Genomic DNA, 17,558 nt, shown 5'->3' with positions numbered 1-17,558 from the left:
AATCAGGGGGGAAATAGCAAAATCTGGGGGGGAAATTGCAAAATCAGGGGGTAGAACCCTGAAATCAGGGGGGAATATGAAATCTGGGGAGGAAATCCCAAAATATGGGGGAGAATTTGAAAATTCGGGGGAAATAGCAAAATATGGGGGGGAAATAACAAAATATTGGGGGGAAATAGCAAAAGGGGGGGGGAAATCCCAAAATCGGGGGGGGGCAGAACCCCGAAATCAGGGGGGAAACCCGAAATTGGGAGGGAAATCCCAAAGTCTGGGGGGGGGGGGAATCCTAAAATCGGGGGAGAAATCTAAAAATTGGGGGGAGAATCTCAAAACTGGGGCAGGGGGAATCCCAAAATCTGGGGAGAAATTTGAAATTTAGGAGGGAAATCCCAAAATTTGGGGGAAATTCGAAAATCTGGGAGGGGAAATCCCGAAGTCTGGGAGGGGAAATCCTAAAATTGGAGGGGAAATCCTAAAATCAGGGGAGAATTCCCCAAATCAGGGCAGAATTCCCAAAATTTTTGGGGAAATCCTGAAATCCGGGGGGAAATCTTGAAACTGGGAGGGGAAATCCCAAAACCAGGGGAGAAATCCCAAAATTTTGAGGGCAAAATCCCAAACTGAGGGGAGGAAAATCCTAAAACTGGATGGGAAATCCCCAAAAAATTGGGAGAGGGACCCCAAAATCGATGTGGGAGCCCCAAAATTGGAGGAGACCCCAAAATCCCGGGGTTTTATTGGGGTTTTCCCCCAAATTTTGGGGTCCCCCCCTGATTTTGGGGTCCCCCCAGGTGCCTTCAAGTCCCTGGACCGGGACGGGTCGGGGCAGATCCGCGTCAGCCTGCAGGAGGTGGGTCTGGGGTCCCGGGGGGGTTTTGGGGTCCCCCGGGGGGGTTTTGGGGTCCCCCTGTTCCTTTTTGGGGTGTCCCCAGGACTTTGGGGGGGTTCCCAGGATGGGGTGAAGGAGGGAGACCCCAAAATGGCCAAAAAAACCCAAAATGGGTTTGTGTCACTGCAGAGACCCCAAATCCTTCAGGGAACCCCAAAACCTTCAGAAACCCCCAAAATTCCCCTGGAGTGACCCCAAACCCTTCAGGGCCCCCCAAAATCCCTTCGTGGTGACCCAAAAATCCCTTCAGGGTGACCCCAAAATCCCTCTGGGGTGACCCCAAACCCTTCAGGGACTCCCAAAATCTCTTTGGGGTGAGCCCAAACCCCTCAGGGACCCCCAAAATCCCTTTGGGGTGACCCCAAACCCTTCAGGGACCCCCAAAATCCCTCTGGGGTGACCCCAAAATCTCCTGGGGGATCCTAAACTCTCCCTGCACCCCCAAAATCTCTCTGGGGTGACCCCGAACCCTTCAGGGACCCCCAAAATCCCCCAAATCCTGACCGGGTGTCCCCCCAACAGTGGCTGCAGCTCACCATGTACTCCTGAGGGGACCCCCCAGGACCTTCCAGGACCCCCCAGGACACCCCAAAACCTCCTCGGACACTCCAGGACCCCCCCAAAACCTCCCTGGACCCTCCAGCTGCACCCCTGGCTTCCACAATCTGCACCCCCTCCCCAAATAAAAACCCCCCAGCCTCGCTTGGTACCTGCGGCTCTGATTTGGGGGGTCGGGGGGATTTTTGGGGGGTCTTTGGGGGGGTCTGGAGTGATTTTAGGGGGTCGCTGGGGATTTTGGGGCTCTGGGGGATTTTGGGGGAGTCTGAAGGGATTTTTGGGGGCTCCGTGGGAATTTTAGGGGGGGGGGGTCTGAGAATTTAGGGGGGTCTGTGAGGATTTGGGGGGCACTAGGGGGGGCGAATTCCCAGGATTGGGGGGGGTCCAAGAGTCGGTAACGGGCGGGGGGGTCCCGGGTTCAGCTCAGGAGCCCCTGGGGGGGTCCTGGTCCTGGTCTGGGGGTCCCGGTCCCAGTGGGGGTGTCCCCGGTCCCGGTCTGGGGGTCCCGGACCCAGTGTGGGGGTCTCAGTTCTGGTCTGGGGGTCCCGGTTCCGGTCTGGGGGTCTCAGTTCTGGTCTGGGGGTCCCGGTTCCGGTCTGGGGGTCCCGGTTCCGGTCTGGGTGTTCTGGTTCTGGTGGGGGTCCCGGTCCCGGTTCCAGTCTGGGGGTCCCGGTTCCAGTCTGGGGGTCCCGGTTCCGGTCTGGGTGTTCTGGTTCTGGTGGGGGTCCCGGTCCCGGTTCCATTGTGGAGGTCCCCAGTGTCCCGGACCAGGTGGGGGTGTCCCGGTCCCGGTTTGGGGGTCCCGATCTCAGTATGGGGGTCCCGGTGTCCCGGTCCCGGTGGGGGTGTCCTAGTCCCGGTCTTGTGGTCTCGGTCTCTGTCCCAGTCCCGGTCCTGGTCTGGGGGTCCCAGTTCCGGTGGGGGTGTCCCAGCCCCGGTCTCTGTCCCGGTCCCGGTGTCCCGGTCCCGGTCTGGGGGTCCTGGTCCCACCCTCGGTCTCTGTCTCGGTGTCCCGGTCCCGGTCCCGGTCCCGGGCGGGGGGTCCCGGTCCTGGTCTGGGGGTCCCGGTCCCAGCCCCGGTCTCTGTCCCGGTCTCGGTGTCCCGGTCCCGATCCCAGTCTCGGGGTCCCAGTGTCCCGGTCCCGCTCTGGGGGTCCCAGTCTCGGTGTCCCAGTCCCGGTGTCCCGGTCCCGGACTAGGGGTCTCCCCCCGCCGCAGGTGCCCCGTGCCCCCCCCGTTCCCCCGGTGCCGGGCGGGGGGGTCCCGGTCCCAGTGCCGGTCTGGGGGTCTCTGTCCCGGTCCCGGTTTCTGTCTCGGTGTCCTGGTCCCGCTCTGGGGGTCTCTGTCCCGGTCCCGGTCTGGGGGTCTCTGTCCCGGTCCCCAGTCTCTGTCCCGGTGTCCCAGTCCCGGTGTCCCGGTCTCCCCCCCGCAGGTGCCCCGTGCCCCCCCCGTTCCCCCGGTGCCGGGGGGCGGGTGCCGGGCGGGGGGAGGCGCCCGGGCGCGCCCGGCCCCGGTGCCCGGGCGGCGGCGGAGCCTCGCCGGTGCCCGGGCGGCGGCGGAGCCTCCCCGGTGCGGGCCGGGCGATGGCGGCGCCCCCGGGGCGGCGGGAGCGGCTGCGGGCGCTGGCGCTGGGCCGGGGGGCGCTGGGGCTCGAGACCCTCCTGGACCTGCTGCTGGGGCTGGCGGGGGGGGCTGCGGCACCGCCTCGGCCACCGGGAGCCCCCCCGCCGGCACCGGGCCCGCCGCCGCAGGCAGCGGCGACAGCGGCGACAGCGGCGGCGACAGCGACGGCGACAGGGAGAGAGACAGAGAGAGACACGTCCGGGACTTCCTGAGCTGGGGTAACGCGCGGCACCGGCACCGGGACCGGCACCGGCACCGGCACCGGGGGGTTGGACTGGGGGGCGCCGGGACCGGGACTAGGACCGGAACGGGGGGGTCGGGTCGGGTTGAGGGGCACCGGCACCGGGACACCGGGACCGGGGGGTCGGGCTGGGGGCACCGGGACCGGGGGGTCGGGTCGGGCTGAGGGCACCGGGACCGGGACCGGGGGGTCGGGTCGGGCTGGGGGGGACCGGGACCGGAACAGGAGGGGGGGTCGGATTGGGGGGCACCGGGACCGGGAAGGGAGCTCCGATTGGGGGGTGTTCGGGACCTGGGGGGCACCGGGGACCGGGACAGGACCGGGACCGGGACGGGGGGGTCGGATTGGGGGGTCCGGGGGGGCATCGGGACCGGGACAGGAACGGGAGAGGGGTGTCGGTTTGGGGGGGTCCGGGACCGGGGGCACCTGGACCGGGACCGGAACGGGGGGGTCGGACTGGGGGGTTCGGGCTGGGGGGCACCGGGACGGGACCGGAACGGGACGGGGGTTCCGGGTATGGCACCGGGACCGGGGGGCACCGGGACCGGGACAGGACGTGACTCGGATTTGGGGGGTCCGGGCAGGGGGCTGGCACCGGGACCGGGGGCTCGGACTGGGGGGTCCGGGTGCGGGACCGGGGGGTTCGGGATTGGACGGTTCCGGGACCGGGGGGGTTCGGTACTGGGGGGTCCAGGAGTGGGAGTTCCGGGACCGGGGGTCGTGATTTTTGGGAGGTTCCGGGTCTGGGAGAGGCCAGGACCGGGACTGGGGAGGGGGGGGGTCCGGAACCGGGGTGGAAATGGGGCTGGGGTCCAGGACCGGGGGGCGTCTGCGACTGGGGGTTCCGGGACCGGGAAGTTCGGGATTGGGGGGGCCGGGACAGAGGGTCCGGGACTGGGGGGGTCCAGGACCGGGGAGCGTCCGGGACTGGGGGGTCCGGGACCGGGACTGGGGGGGTCCGGGACCGGGACTGGGGGGTCTGCGATCGGGGGGTTCGGGATTGGGGGTTCCGGGACCGGGGAGCGTCCGGGACTGGGGGGTCCGGGACCGGGACTGGGGGTCCGTGACCGGGAGGTTCGGGATTGGGCGGTCCGGAACCGGCGGTGTCTGGAACCGGGAGTGTCCGGGCCGGGAGGGTTCGGAACCGCTCGGGGTGGGGTCGGAACCGGCTCGGGGGGGGGGGGTCGGAACCGGCTCGGGGTGCTCGGAACCGGGCTCGGGGGTTTCAGAACCGGGCTCGGAACTTCGAGGGCCCAGAACCGGGGGTCGGGCCCGGGAGTATCACGGGCGGGGGGCCCCGGCACCGTTCGGGCCGGCAGGGCCCGGGGCTCCGGTTCGGGGTCCGGACGGGGCGGGCTGGTACCGGGGGTCCCGCACGCTATTGGGGGGGGGGGGCACGGTGAGATCCCGGGGGGGTTCGGGAGTGGGAGGGGGGTCTCCGAACCGGCACCGGGCCGGGGGGCGTGCCCGGGTCCGCTCGGTACCGACGGGGGGGGCGACACCTGCGGGGCCCCCCCCGAACCCCGGGGTCATTTTTCGGGGGGGGGGGGGTCCGGACCGTGGGGTCATTTCTGGGGGGGGATCGCTTTGTCGGGGTCGCTTTTTAGGTGGGGGGAGGGGCATTTCGGGGGGCGGTGGGGGGGGGTCCCTCTGTCGGGGTCTCGGGGTGGGGGGGGCTCGGCCGCGGCGGCCCGGGGGGGGGCGCGGGGGGGCCCCGGCGGCGCCGCTCCTTTTCTGGGCACGGCGGGCCGGGCGCCCCCCCCCGCGGGCGCCGAGCGCTGCGCGGCCATAAATGGGCTGAGGGTGCGCGGCCGCCCCCCCCGCGGCACCCTGGGTGTCACAAACCCCCCCCGGCACTGTCACACACACCCCCCCCCCGCACTGTCACCCCCCCCCTCCCCCCCACAGCCCGGAACCCTCCCTCCCCACCCCCGCCTCACTTCCCGCCCCCCCCCCCAAAAAAAAAAAATTCTCTGGGATTGTTCCTTCGAGACCCCCCCCCAAAAATTCCCTGGGATTGTTCCTCTGAGCCCCTCCCCAAAATATTCCCTGGGATTCTCCCCCAAAACCCAGCCCCCCCCAAATCTCCTCCACACCCCCCCCGAATCCCATCACCCCCAAAACCCCAGACTCCCCCAACCCCAAACACCCCCTCGCCCCGCCCCCCCAAAATCGGGGTTGTGCCTCCAAACCCAGCCCTGCCCCCCAAAAAACCTAAACCCCCTCCCCCAAATGCCCCCCCCCCCAGTTCTCCCTGACCCGGTCCGGTCCTGTTCCGGTTCTCCCTGACACCGGTCTGGTCCCGGTCCCGGTTCTCCCTGACCCCGGTTCCAGTCCCGGTCCGTTTCCCCGGTCCCGGTTCTCCCTGACCCCGCGGTGGACCCAGTCCCGGTTCTCCCTGCCCCGGCCCGGTCCGGTTCGGTTCTCCCTGACCCGGTTCCGGTCCGGTCCGGTTCTGTTCTCCCTGACCCGGTTCCGGTCCGGTCCGGTCCGGTCCGGTTCGGTTCTCCCTGACCCGGTTCCGGCCCGGTCCGGTCCGGTCCGGTTCTCTCTGACCCGGTTCTGGTTCGGTTCTCCCTGACCCGGTTCTCCCTGCCCCGGCCCGGTCCGGTTCGGTTCTCCCTGACCCGGTTCCGGTCCGGTCCGGTTCTGTTCTCCCTGACCCGGCCCGGTCCGGTTCGGTTCTCCCTGACCCGGCCCGGTCCGGTTCGGTTCTCCCTGACCCGGTTCCGGCCCGGTCCGGTTCTCTCTGACCCGGCCCGGTTCGGTTCGGTTCTCTCTGACCCGGTTCCGGTCCGGTTCTGTTCTCCCTGACCCGGCCTGGTTCGGTTCTCCCTGACCCGGTTCCGGTCCGGTCCGGTCCGGTTCGGTTCTCCCTGACCCGGTTCCGGCCCGGTCCGGTTCGGTTCTCCCTGACCCGGTCCGGTCCGGTTCTCTCTGACCCGGTTCTGGTTCGGTTCTCCCTGACCCGGTTCCGGTCCGGTCCGGTCCGGTCCGGTTCTCCCTGACCCGGTTCCGGTCCGGTCCGGTTCTGATCTCCCTGACCCGGTTCCGGTCCGGTTCTGTTCTCCCTGACCCCAGCCCGGTCCCGGTTCTCCCTGACCCGGCCCGGTTCGGTTCTCCCTGACCCGGTTCCGGTCCGGTTCTCCCTGACCCCGGTCCAGTCCGGTCCGGCCCGGTTCGGTTCTCCCTGACCCGGTTCCGGTCCCGTTTCTCCCTGACCCGGTCCCGTTTCTCCCTGACCCGGTCCGGTCCGGTCCGGTTCTGTTCTCCCTGACCCGGTTCCGGTCCGGTCCGGTTCTGTTCTCCCTGACCCGGTCCGGTCCGGTCCGGTTCTGTTCTCCCTGACCCGGCCCGGTCCGGTTCTCCCTGACCCGGTTCCGGTCCGGTTCCAGCCGAGCCGGCGGCCGCGCGGGTCCGGGAGCTGCAGCTGCAGCGCGGAGACTTCGAGATCCTCAAAGTGATCGGGAGAGGCGCCTTCAGCGAGGTCAGGGGACACCGCGGGTGACACCGGGGACACTGCGGTGACACCGGGGGACACTGCGGTGACACCGGGGACACCGGGGGACAGCGGGGGTGGCACCGGGGGACAGCGAGCCCCGTGACCCCCGTGCCCCGCAGGTGGCCGTGGTGAGGATGAGGGAGACGGGGCAGATCTACGCCATGAAGATCATGAACAAGTGGGACATGCTGCGCCAGGGACAGGTGGGGACACACAGGGGACACCGGGGACACTGGGGACATTGGGGACAGCTGGGACACTGGGGACACCGGGACACTGGGGACATGCTGCGCCAGGGACAGGTGGGGGACACACAGGGGACACCGGGGACACTGGGGACATTGGGGACATTGGGGAAACTGGGGACACCGGGGACACTGGGGACATGCTGCGCCAGGGACAGGTGGGGACACACAGGGGACACCGGGGACACACAGGGGACACCGGGGACACACAGGGGACATTGGGGACAGCTGGGACACTGGGGACACCGGGGACACTGGGGACATGCTGCGCCAGGGACAGGTGGGGACACACAGGGGACACCGGGGACAGCTGGGGACAGCTGGGACACACAGGGGACACTGGGGACATTGGGGACATGCTGCGGCAGGGACAGGTGGGGACACCGGGGGACATTGGGGACAGTTGGGACACCAGGGACAGGTGGGGGACCTGGGACACAGGGACACCGGGGACACTGGGGACACCGGGGGGACACCAGGGGACATTGGGGATATTGGGGACACTGGGGACAGCTGGGGAGACTGGGGACATGCTGCGCCAGGGACAGGTGGGGACACCGGGGACACAGGGGGCATTGGGGACACAGGGGGCATTGGGGGACACCGGGACACTGGGGACAACTGGGGACACCGGGGGACAATTGGGGACATGCTGCGCGAGGGACAGGTGGGGACACCTGGGACACCGGGGGACACTGGGGACAGGTGGGGACACCGGGGACACCCGGGGGATACACAGGGGACTCTGGGGATATGTGGGGGACCGGGGACACTGGGGACACTGGGGACACCGGCGACAAGGGCGCTGTGGGTGGGGTGGTGTCACCCCCTTGGCAGCAGGTGGCAGCGCAGGTGGCAGCCGTGTCACTGTCACTGTCGCTGTCCCCTCACCTGTCCCTGTCCCCTCTATCCCTGTCCCATCCCTGTCCCTGTGTCCCCTGTATCCCCTCTGTCCCTGTGTCCCCTCTATCCCCTGTGTCCCTGTCCCTGTGTCCCTGTCCCTGTGTCCCTGTCCCTGTCCCCTGTGTCCCTGTCCCATCCCTGTCCCTGTCCCCTCTGTCCCCTGTGTCCCCTGTGTCCCCTGTGTCCCATCCCTGTCCCTGTGTCCCCTGTGTCCCTGTGTCCCTGTCCCCTCTGTCCCTGTCCCCCGTGTCCCCTGTCCCCTCTGTCCCCCTGTGTCCCTGTGTCCCTGTCCCCGTGTCCCCTGTGTCCCCGTGTCCCTGTGTCCCCTCTGTCCCTGTCCCCTCTGTCCCCTGTCCCTGTGTCCCCTCTCCCCTCTGTCCCCATGTCCCCGTGTCCCCTGTGTCCCTGTGTCCCTGTGTCCCCCTGTGTCCCCTGTGTCCCCTGTCCCTGTCCCTGTCCCTGTGTCCCCTGTGTCCCTGTCCCTGTGTCCCCTGTGTCCCCTGTCGCTGTCGCTGTCCCTGTCCCAGGTGTCGTGTTTCCGCGAGGAGCGGGACGTGCTGGTGCGCGGGGACCGGCGCTGGATCACGCGGCTGCACTTCGCCTTCCAGGACCCGCAGTGCCTGGTGAGGGGACAGCGCTGTCACCCGTGTCACCCGGGCCACCTCTGTGTCACCCGGGCCACCTCCGTGTCACCTGTGTGTCACCCAGGCCACCTCCGTGTCGCCCAGGCCACTTCTGTGGCACCGGTGTCAGTTGTGTCACCTGTGTCATCTGTGTGTCACCTCCGTGTCACCTGCATCACCTCCATGTCACCTGTATGTGCCCTGTGTCATCTCAGCATCCCCTGTGTCACCTCCATGTCCCCGTGTCCCTGTGCTGTCCCCATGTCCCCAATTGTCCCCCGCAGTACTTGGTGATGGAGTACTGCATTGTCCCTGTGTCCTTGTGTGTCCCCATGTCCCCATGTCACCGTGCTGTCCCCATGTCCCTGTGTGTCCCCATGTCCCTGTGTGTCCCCAGTTGTCCCCCAGTTGTCCCCGTGTCCCCCGCAGCACCTGGTGATGGAGTACTGCATTGTTCCATGTCCCTGTGCTGTCCCTATGTCCCCATGTCCCTGTGCTGTCCTGTGTCCTTGTGTGTCCCCACTTGTCCCCAATTGTCCCCAACTGTCCCCGCAGTACCTGGTGATGGAGTACTGCATTGTCCCATGTCCCCAACTGTCCCCAATTGTCCCCATGTGTCCCCAATTGTCCCCAACTGTCCCCCGCAGTACCTGGTGATGGAGTACTGCATTGTCCCCATGCTGGCCCATGTCCCTGTACTGTCCATGTCCCTGTGTCCCTGTGTGTCCCTGTGTCCCTGTGTGTCCCCATGTCCCCATGTCCCCATGTCCCCAATGTCCCCGTGTCCCCGCAGTACCTGGTGATGGAGTACTGCATTGTCCCATGTCCCCATGTCCCCAATGTCCCCGTGTCCCCGCAGTACCTGGTGATGGAGTACTGCACTGTCCCCATGTCCCGGTGTCCCTGTGTGTCCCCATGTCCCCATGTCCCCATGTCCCCGTGTCCCCGCAGTACCTGGTGATGGAGTACTACATCGGCGGTGACCTGCTGACGCTGCTCAGCAAGTTCGGGGACCGGCTGCCGCTGCCCATGGCGCGCTTCTACCTGGCCGAGCTGGTGATGGCCATCGACTCCGTGCACCGCCTGGGCTACGTGCACAGGTGTGACACTGGGGACATGGGGACATGGGGACATGGGGACATGGCCATCGACTCCGTGCACCGCCTGGGCTACGTGCACAGGTGTGACACTGGGGACATGGGGACATGGGGACATGGGGACATGGCCATCGACTCCGTGCACCGCCTGGGCTACGTGCACAGGTGTGACACTGGGGACACTGGGGACATGGGGACACTGGGGACATGGGGACATGGCCATCGACTCCGTGCACCGCCTGGGCTACGTGCACAGGTGACATGGGGACATTGGGGACATGGGGACACTGGGGACATGGGGACATGGCCATCGACTCCGTGCACCGCCTGGGCTACGTGCACAGGTGTGACACTGGGGACACTGGGGACATGGGGACATGGGGACATGGGGACATGGCCATCGACTCCGTGCACCGCCTGGGCTACGTGCACAGGTGACATGGGGACATTGGGGACATGGGGACATGGGGACATGGGGACATGGCCATCGACTCCGTGCACCGCCTGGGCTACGTGCACAGGTGTGACACTGGGGACATGGGGACATGGGGACATGGGGACATGGGGACATGGCCATCGACTCCGTGCACCGCCTGGGCTACGTGCACAGGTGTGACACTGGGGACATGGGGACATGGGGACATGGGGACATGGCCATCGACTCCGTGCACCGCCTGGGCTACGTGCACAGGTGTGACACTGGGGACACTGGGGACACTGGGGACATGGGGACATGGCCATCGACTCCGTGCACCACCTGGGCTACGTGCACAGGTGACATGGGGACACTGGGGACATGGGGACATGGGGACATGGCCATCGACTCCGTGCACCGCCTGGGCTACGTGCACAGGTGACATGGGGACATTGGGGACACTGGGGTGACATGGGGACATTGGGGAAATTGAGGGGATGTGGGGACATTGGGAACACTGGGGGACACGGGAGGGACATGGAGGGACAGGGGACACTGGGGACAGCAGGAGGGACACGGGGAGCACTGGGGCGTCTGGGGGGAGTGGGCGGGTCTGGGGACGGTGACATGGGAGGTGACAAATGCCACCCCCCCCAGGGACATCAAACCCGACAACATCCTGCTGGACCGCTGGGGCCACATCCGGCTTGGGGACTTCGGGTCCTGCCTGCGCCTGGGGCCCGATGGCACCGTGAGTGACACCAGGGGACACGGGGGGGACGGGGGGGGACACCGTGAGTGACACTGGGGGACACCAGGGGGGACACGGGGGGGGACAGGAGGGACAGGGGAGAGACACTGGGAGGGACACCGGGGGACACGGAGGTGACAGGGTGGGGACACCAGGAGGGACACCGGGGGGGACACCGGCAGGGACATGGTGGGGGACACAAGAGGGGGACACAGATGTCAACCCTATGGGCACCTGGAGAATTGTCCCAATGTCCCCAATGTCCCCAATGTCCCCGTGTCCCCAGGTGTGCTTGGCCGTGGCCATGGGCACCCCCGATTACCTGTCCCCAGTGTCCCCAGTGTCCCCAATGTCCCCAATGTCCCCAGTGCTGTCCCCGTGTCCCCAGGTGCGCTCGGTGGTGGCCGTGGGCACCCCCGATTACCTGTCCCCAATGTCCCCAATGTCCCCAATCCCTCACAATGTCCCCAATGTCCCCAATGATGTCCCCAGGTGCGCTCGGCGGTGGCCGTGGGCACCCCCGACTACCTGTCCCCCGAGATGTCCCCAATGTCCCCAATGTCCCCAATGATTTCCCCATGTCCCCAGGTGCGCTCGGTGGTGGCCGTGGGCACCCCCGATTACCTGTCCCCAATGTCCCCAATGATGTCCCCAATGTCCCCGATGTCCCCAGGTGCGCTCGGCGGTGGCCGTGGGCACCCCCGATTACCTGTCCCCAATGTCCCCAATGATGTCCCCAATGTCCCCGATGTCCCCAGGTGCGCTCGGCGGTGGCCGTGGGCACCCCCGATTACCTGTCCCCAATGTCCCCAATGTCCCCAATGTCCCCATGTCCCCGATGTCCCAGGTGCGCTCGGCGGTGGCCGTGGGCACCCCCAATGTCCCCAATGTCCCCAATGTCCCCAATGTCCCCAATGTCCCCAGGTGCGCTCGGCAGTGGCCGTGGGCACCCCCGATTACCTGTCCCCAATGTCCCCAATGTCCCCAATGTCCCCAATGTCCCCAATGTCCCCAGGTGCGCTCGGCAGTGGCCGTGGGCACCCCCGATTACCTGTCCCCAATGTCCCCAATGATGTCCCCCAGGTGCGCTCGGCGGTGGCCGTGGGCACCCCCAATGTCCCCAATGTCCCCAATGCTGTCCCCAATGATGTCCCCAGGTGCGCTCGGCGGTGGCCGTGGGCACCCCCAATGTCCCCAATGTCCCCGATGTCCCCGATGTCCCCAGGTGCGCTCGGCAGTGGCCGTGGGCACCCCCGACTACCTGTCCCCCGAGATGCTGCTGGCGGTCGAGGACCCCTCGCGCTCCTACGGCCCCGAGTGCGACTGGTGGGCGCTGGGCGTGCTCGCCTTCGAGATGTTCTGCGGCAAGCCGCCCTTCTTCGCCGACAGCGTGCTCGAGACCTACGCCAAGATCCTGCACTTCCAGGTGCGCGCTGGAACCGGGACTGGGGGCACTGGGGGGCACTGGGAGGGACTGGGGGGGAGTGGGAGGGACTGGGAGAGAGTGGGGGGGGGACTGGGGGGAGTGGGGTGGGGTGGGAAGGGACTGGGGGGGTACTGAGGGGGACTTGAGGGGAGTGGGAGGGAGTGGTGGAGAATGGGAGGGAGTGGGAGGCTGCTGGGAGGGGGACTGGGAAGGGACTGGGAGGGACTGGGGGGACTGCAGGGACTTTCGGGGACTGGGGCGGTGCTGGGAGAGGGACTTCTGGGGCACTGGGGGGGACTGGGAGGGAGTGGGGGTGAGTGGGAAGGGCACTGGGAGGGTGCTGGGAGGGGCACCAGGGGCACTGGGAGGGAGTGGGGCGGTGCTGGAGTGCACTGGGGAGGAGACTGGGGTGGACTGGGAGAGTGGTGGGGTGGACTGGCTGGGACTGGGGGGGAGTGGGAGGGAATGGGGGGGACTGGGAGGGACTGGGAGAGAACTGGGAGGGACTGGGAGGCACTGGGGGAAAGTGGGGAGGACTGGGGGGGTGCTGGGAGGGGGCTGGGAGTGAATGGGGAGGAGTGGGGGCGACTGGGAGGGACTTGGGGGAGAATGGGAGGATGCTGGAGGCAGTGGGGGGATTCTGGGGGGGACTGGAAGGGACTGGGGTGGACTGGGATGGAGTGGGGGGGACTAGGGGGAGTGGGTAGCCACTGGGAGGGACTGGGAGGGTGTTGGGGGGGACTGGGAGTGAATGGGGGGGACTAGGAGGGAACTGAGGGGGACTGGGAGGGAGTAGGACAATACTGGGAGGGTGCTGGAGGGCACTGGGGGCACTGGGAGGGACTGGAAGGGACTGGGAGGGAGTGGGACCATACTGGTACCATACTGGTCGGCACTGGGAGACACTGGTCCCTCACTGGTGGGCACTGGGTCCATACTGGTCCCTCCCCCCCCCCCCCAGGACCACCTCCACCTGCCGGACGCCGATGACGATGACGATGAGGAAGGGGGCGGGGCCGAGGGCTGGCGGGCCGTGCCCGCGGCCGCGCGCGCGCTCGTGCGGGGGCTGCTGTGCGCGCCGGGCGCGCGCCTGGGCCGCGGGGGCGCGCGCGACTTCCGCGCGCTGCCGCTGTTCGCGGGGCTGCGCTGGCGCGCGCTCCGCCGCTGCCCCGCCCCCTTCGCGCCCAGCGCCGCCGGCGCCGCCGACACCTCCAACTTCGACGTGCTGGACGACTGCCTGAGCCCGCCGGTGAGGAACGGGTTAAACCCGGGGTGAGAGCCGGGACAGACCCGGGACAGAGCCGGGACAAACCGGGGATAAACCTGGGATAAACCCGGGATAGATCCCGGTTACACTGCCTGAGCCCGCCGGTGAGGAACGGGTTAAACCCGGGGTGAGAGCCGGGACAGAGCCGGGACAGACCCGGGACAAACCGGGGATAAACCCGGGATAGATCCCCGATAGATCCCGGTTACACTGCCTGAGCCCGCCGGTGAGGAACGGGTTAAACCCGGGACAGAGCCGGGACAGAGCCGGGACAGAGCCGGGATAAACCCGGGATAGATCCCGGTTACACTGCCTGAGCCAGCCGGTGAGGAACGGGTTAAACCCGGGTCAGACCCAGGACAGAGCCGGGATAAACCTGGGATAGATCCTGGTTACACTGCCTGAGCCAGCCGGTGAGGAGCGGGTCAGACCCGGGTTAGACCCGGGTTAAACCCGGGACAGAGCCGGGATAGACCCGGGATAAACCTGGGATAGATCCCAGTTACACTGCCTGAGCCAGCTGGTGAGGAACGGGTTAGACCCGGGTTAAACCCGGGACAGACCCGGGACAGAGCCGGGATAAACCTGGGATAGATCCCCGATAGATCCCGGTTACACTGCCTGAGCCAGCTGGTGAGGAACGGGTTAAACCCGGGTTAAACCCGGGACAGACCCGGGATAGACCTGGGATAAACCTGGGATAGATCCCGGTTACACTGCCTGAGCCAGCTGGTGACGAACGGGTTAAACCCGGGATTAAACCTGGGATAAACCCAGGATAGATCTGGGATAGATCCCGGGATAGATCTGGGATAAGCCCGGGATAGAGTTTAGATAAACCTGGGATAGACCCAGGATAAACCCGGGATAAACCAGGGATAGATCCTTGATAGATCCGGGATAGATCCAGGATAGCTCTGGATTAAACCTGGGATAGAGCCGGGATAGACTGGGGATAAACCCAGGATAGATGGAGGATAAACCCAGGACAAACCCGGGACAGACCCGGGACAGACCCGGGACAGACGTGCCGTGTCCCCCTCCAGCAGGAGGTGCCGGGGGAGCCGGGGGTCCCCCCCGAGCTGGAGCTGCACCTCCCCTTCGTGGGGTACTCGTACGCCCGCGCCGAGCACGAGTGAGTCTGGGGGCGCCCGGGGGGCCGGGGGGGTCCCGGGGGGGTCCCGGGGGGGTCAGAGGGACCAGGGGGTCTGCGGGAATTGGGGGGGTCTGGGGGATCGTGGGGGTCAGAGGGACCGGGGGGGTCTGGGGAACCGGGGAGTCTGGGGGGGTCAGAGGGATCGGGGCGGGTCAGAGGGACCTGGGGGTCTGGGGGGTTCTGGGGGGTCTGAGAGACTGGAGGGTATGTGGGTCTGGGGGCGTCTGGGGAGGTCTGGGGGGGTCAGAGGGACCGGGGGGTCTGCGGGAATTGGGGGTCCCAGGAGGGTCAGAGGGACATGGGGGGGTCTGGGGGGTCCCGGGGGATCTGGGGGATCGGGGGGGTCTGGGGGATCAGGGGGTCAGAGGGCCCGGAGGGGACTGGGGTGGTCTGGGGGGGGTCAGAAGGCCCGGGGGGAGCTGGGGGGTCCCGGGGGGGTCTGGGGGATCGGGGATCAGTGGGACTGGGGGGGTCCAGGGGTGACACCAGGAGCGGAGGGGGTGGCAGGCAGAAATGGGGAGGGGGCCAAGTGGAAATGGGGGGGGCTGTGTGTGAGGGGGGGGGGCTGCAGGTGACCCCCCCTCCCCCCCCTGTGCCCCCCCCCCCATTCCGGTTTTAGGGATGAGGAAGAAGAGGAGGAGGAAGAGGAGGATGAGGAGTGGGACCAGGACACGGCCATGGAGCTGGAGGGGGAGTGGGGGACCCCCCCCGAATCGGGGACCCCCCCGGGCGGCGCGACCCCCTTGGCCATAGGGACCCCCCCCGCGCAAGGGGACGCCCCCACCCCCGGGGGTGCTCCCACGCTCCGCAACCCCCCCACCCACGGGGGGCCCCCCAAGCCCCCCGGGAGCCCCCCCTCAAAAAGAGCCCCCCCCGCCCGCGGGGACCCCGACACCGACGGAGGGACCCCCCCAGAAAGGACCCCCCCCACCCGCGGGGACCTCCGAACTCACGGGACCTCCCCCCCAAAAGGGGGCCCCCCCCAAAGGACCCTCCCCACCCTCGGGGGCCCCCCCGCCCGCGGGGACGCCCCCCCAAAAGCTGCCCCCCCCCCACCCCCAAGGGAGAACCCCATCCCCCACCCAAAGCCCCTCCCCCCCAGCCCGCGGGACCCCCCCCCGGCCGCCCCCCCCCAAAAAGCGGCGCCCCCTCCCCAGGGCCCCCCCCCGGCCAAGGGGGCCCCCCCGAGGACGCCCCCCCCGGGCACGGAGCCCCCCCGGGCGCCGCCGGTACGTGGGGAGGGGGATTTGGGGAGGGGGATTTGGGGAGGGGGGTCCCGGGACTCGGGGAGGGGTCGGTGGGTGCTGGGGAGGGGTCGCGAGTGCCGGGAATTCTCGAATTTCGGGAATTCCCGGAATTTCGGTGTCGGCGGGGGGGGAAAAGGGGGTACCGGGGGGGTCCCGAATCGCGGGGGTCCCGGTGTCCCCGTGGGGAGGGGTCTCGAATCCCGGTTCGGGGTCAGCGCCCGGTTCCGGGGGTCCCGGGGGGGTCCGTGCCCGGTTCGGGGGGATCCCGGTTCAGAGGATCCCGGTTCGGGGGGATCCCGGGGGGATCAGTGCCCGGTTCGGGGTCAGCGCCCGGTTCCGGGGGTCCCGGTGGGGTCCGTGCCCGGTTCGGAGGATCCCGGTTCGGGGGGATTCCGGGGACCAGTGCCCGGTTCCGGGGGTCCCGGGAGGGGTCTGTGCCCGGTTCGGGGGGATCCGGGCTGTCGGTGCCCGGTTCGGGGGGGTCCCGGTTCGGGTCGGTGCCCGGTTCGGGGGGGTCCCGGCAATCCCGGGGGTCCCGGTTCGGGTCAGTGCCCGGTTCGGGGGGATTCCGGGGATCAGTGCCCGGTTCGGGGGGTCCCGGCAATCCCGGGGGTCCCCAGGCAGACGCGGTTCCCGCAGGTGGCGATCCCGGTCGCGGTCCCGGTGTCGGTCCCGGCGGCGGTCTCGGTCCCGGTCCTGGCGGCGGTCCCGGCGGTCCCGGTGTCGGTGCCGGTGCCGGTGCCGGAGCCGGTGCCGGTGTCGGTGCCGGAGCCGGAGCCGGTGCCGGTGTCGGTGCCGGAGCTCCGGGAGGCGCTGGCCCGGGAGCGGCGCGGGCGGGAGGAGCTGGAGCGGGAGCTCGGGAAGCTGCGGGCGGCGGGACAGGGGCTGGCCCGGTACGGGACGGGACAGCGGGGACACCGGGGACAGCGGGGGACAACGGGGACAGCGGGGACAGCGGGGACACCCGGGGGGACAGCGGGGGGACAGCGGGGACACCGGGGGACAACGGGGACAGCGGGGACACCGGGGACACCGGGACCGGGGGGGACAGCGGGGCTGGGAGGGGACAGCAGGGACACCGCGGGGACAACGGGGGGACAGCGGGGCCGGGAGGGGACAGCGGGGGACAACGGGGGGACAACGGGGACACCGCAGAGGGACAACGGGGACAGCGGGGTGAACCCGGGTCTGTGAGCGTGGGTGGCACTGGGCACCGGGAGGTGGCACCGAGGGTGACAATCACCCCGGGGGAGGTGACACCGCTGCCCCCGGTGTCCCCAGCTACGGTGGGGACGGGGGGGGGGGTCCGGGGGTGTCGCCAGGGCTGTCCCCAAGTGTCCCCTCCCTGCAGGCGCCTGCAGGAGGCCGAGAGCCGCAACCTGGAACTGGAAGCGAAACTGCGGCGGCTGCAGAGCGACCCCCCGGGGCCCGGCCCCCCCGCGCCAGGCAAGGACCCCTCCCCAAAATCCCAGCGACCCCCCGGGAATGTCCCCAAAATCCCAGTGACCCTCCCCAAAATCTCAGTGACCCCTCCGGGCCCGGCCCCCCCTGCGCCAGGCAAGGACCCCCCCCCCCAAATCCCTGTGATCCCCCTACCCCCTAAATCCCAGTGACC

The 17,558-nt window shown here is 68.5% G+C and overlaps 1 protein-coding gene and 1 long non-coding RNA gene across 2 annotated transcripts; both read left to right on the top strand.

Annotated features, from left to right (window-relative positions):
• Nucleotides 1-312: 312 nt before the first annotated feature.
• LOC135292353 (uncharacterized) lies at nucleotides 313-1,598 on the top strand. The gene is made up of 2 exons (XR_010354744.1): nucleotides 313-850; nucleotides 1,412-1,598. It is a non-coding gene; the product is annotated as an uncharacterized LOC135292353 (long non-coding RNA).
• A 1,466-nt stretch (nucleotides 1,599-3,064) lies between these two features.
• LOC135292348 (myotonin-protein kinase-like) lies at nucleotides 3,065-17,556 on the top strand. Its single transcript, XM_064406562.1, has 13 exons — nucleotides 3,065-3,288; nucleotides 6,707-6,798; nucleotides 6,933-7,016; nucleotides 8,489-8,584; nucleotides 9,536-9,684; nucleotides 10,754-10,847; nucleotides 12,073-12,273; nucleotides 13,235-13,522; nucleotides 14,587-14,675; nucleotides 15,316-15,925; nucleotides 16,583-16,836; nucleotides 17,295-17,389; nucleotides 17,501-17,556. The coding sequence occupies exons 3-13, from the start codon at nucleotides 6,948-6,950 to the stop codon at nucleotides 17,554-17,556; spliced, it is 2,001 nt and encodes a 666-aa protein (XP_064262632.1). The 5' UTR covers nucleotides 3,065-3,288; nucleotides 6,707-6,798; nucleotides 6,933-6,947.
• Nucleotides 17,557-17,558: the final 2 nt, after the last annotated feature.

The sequence above is a fragment of the Passer domesticus genome, unplaced genomic scaffold (genome assembly GCF_036417665.1).
Source record: "Passer domesticus isolate bPasDom1 unplaced genomic scaffold, bPasDom1.hap1 HAP1_SCAFFOLD_304, whole genome shotgun sequence".
NCBI lineage: Eukaryota > Metazoa > Chordata > Aves > Passeriformes > Passeridae > Passer > Passer domesticus.
The sequence above is the reverse complement of the archived record's forward strand: the minus strand, read 5'-3'. Positions and strand labels throughout refer to the sequence as shown.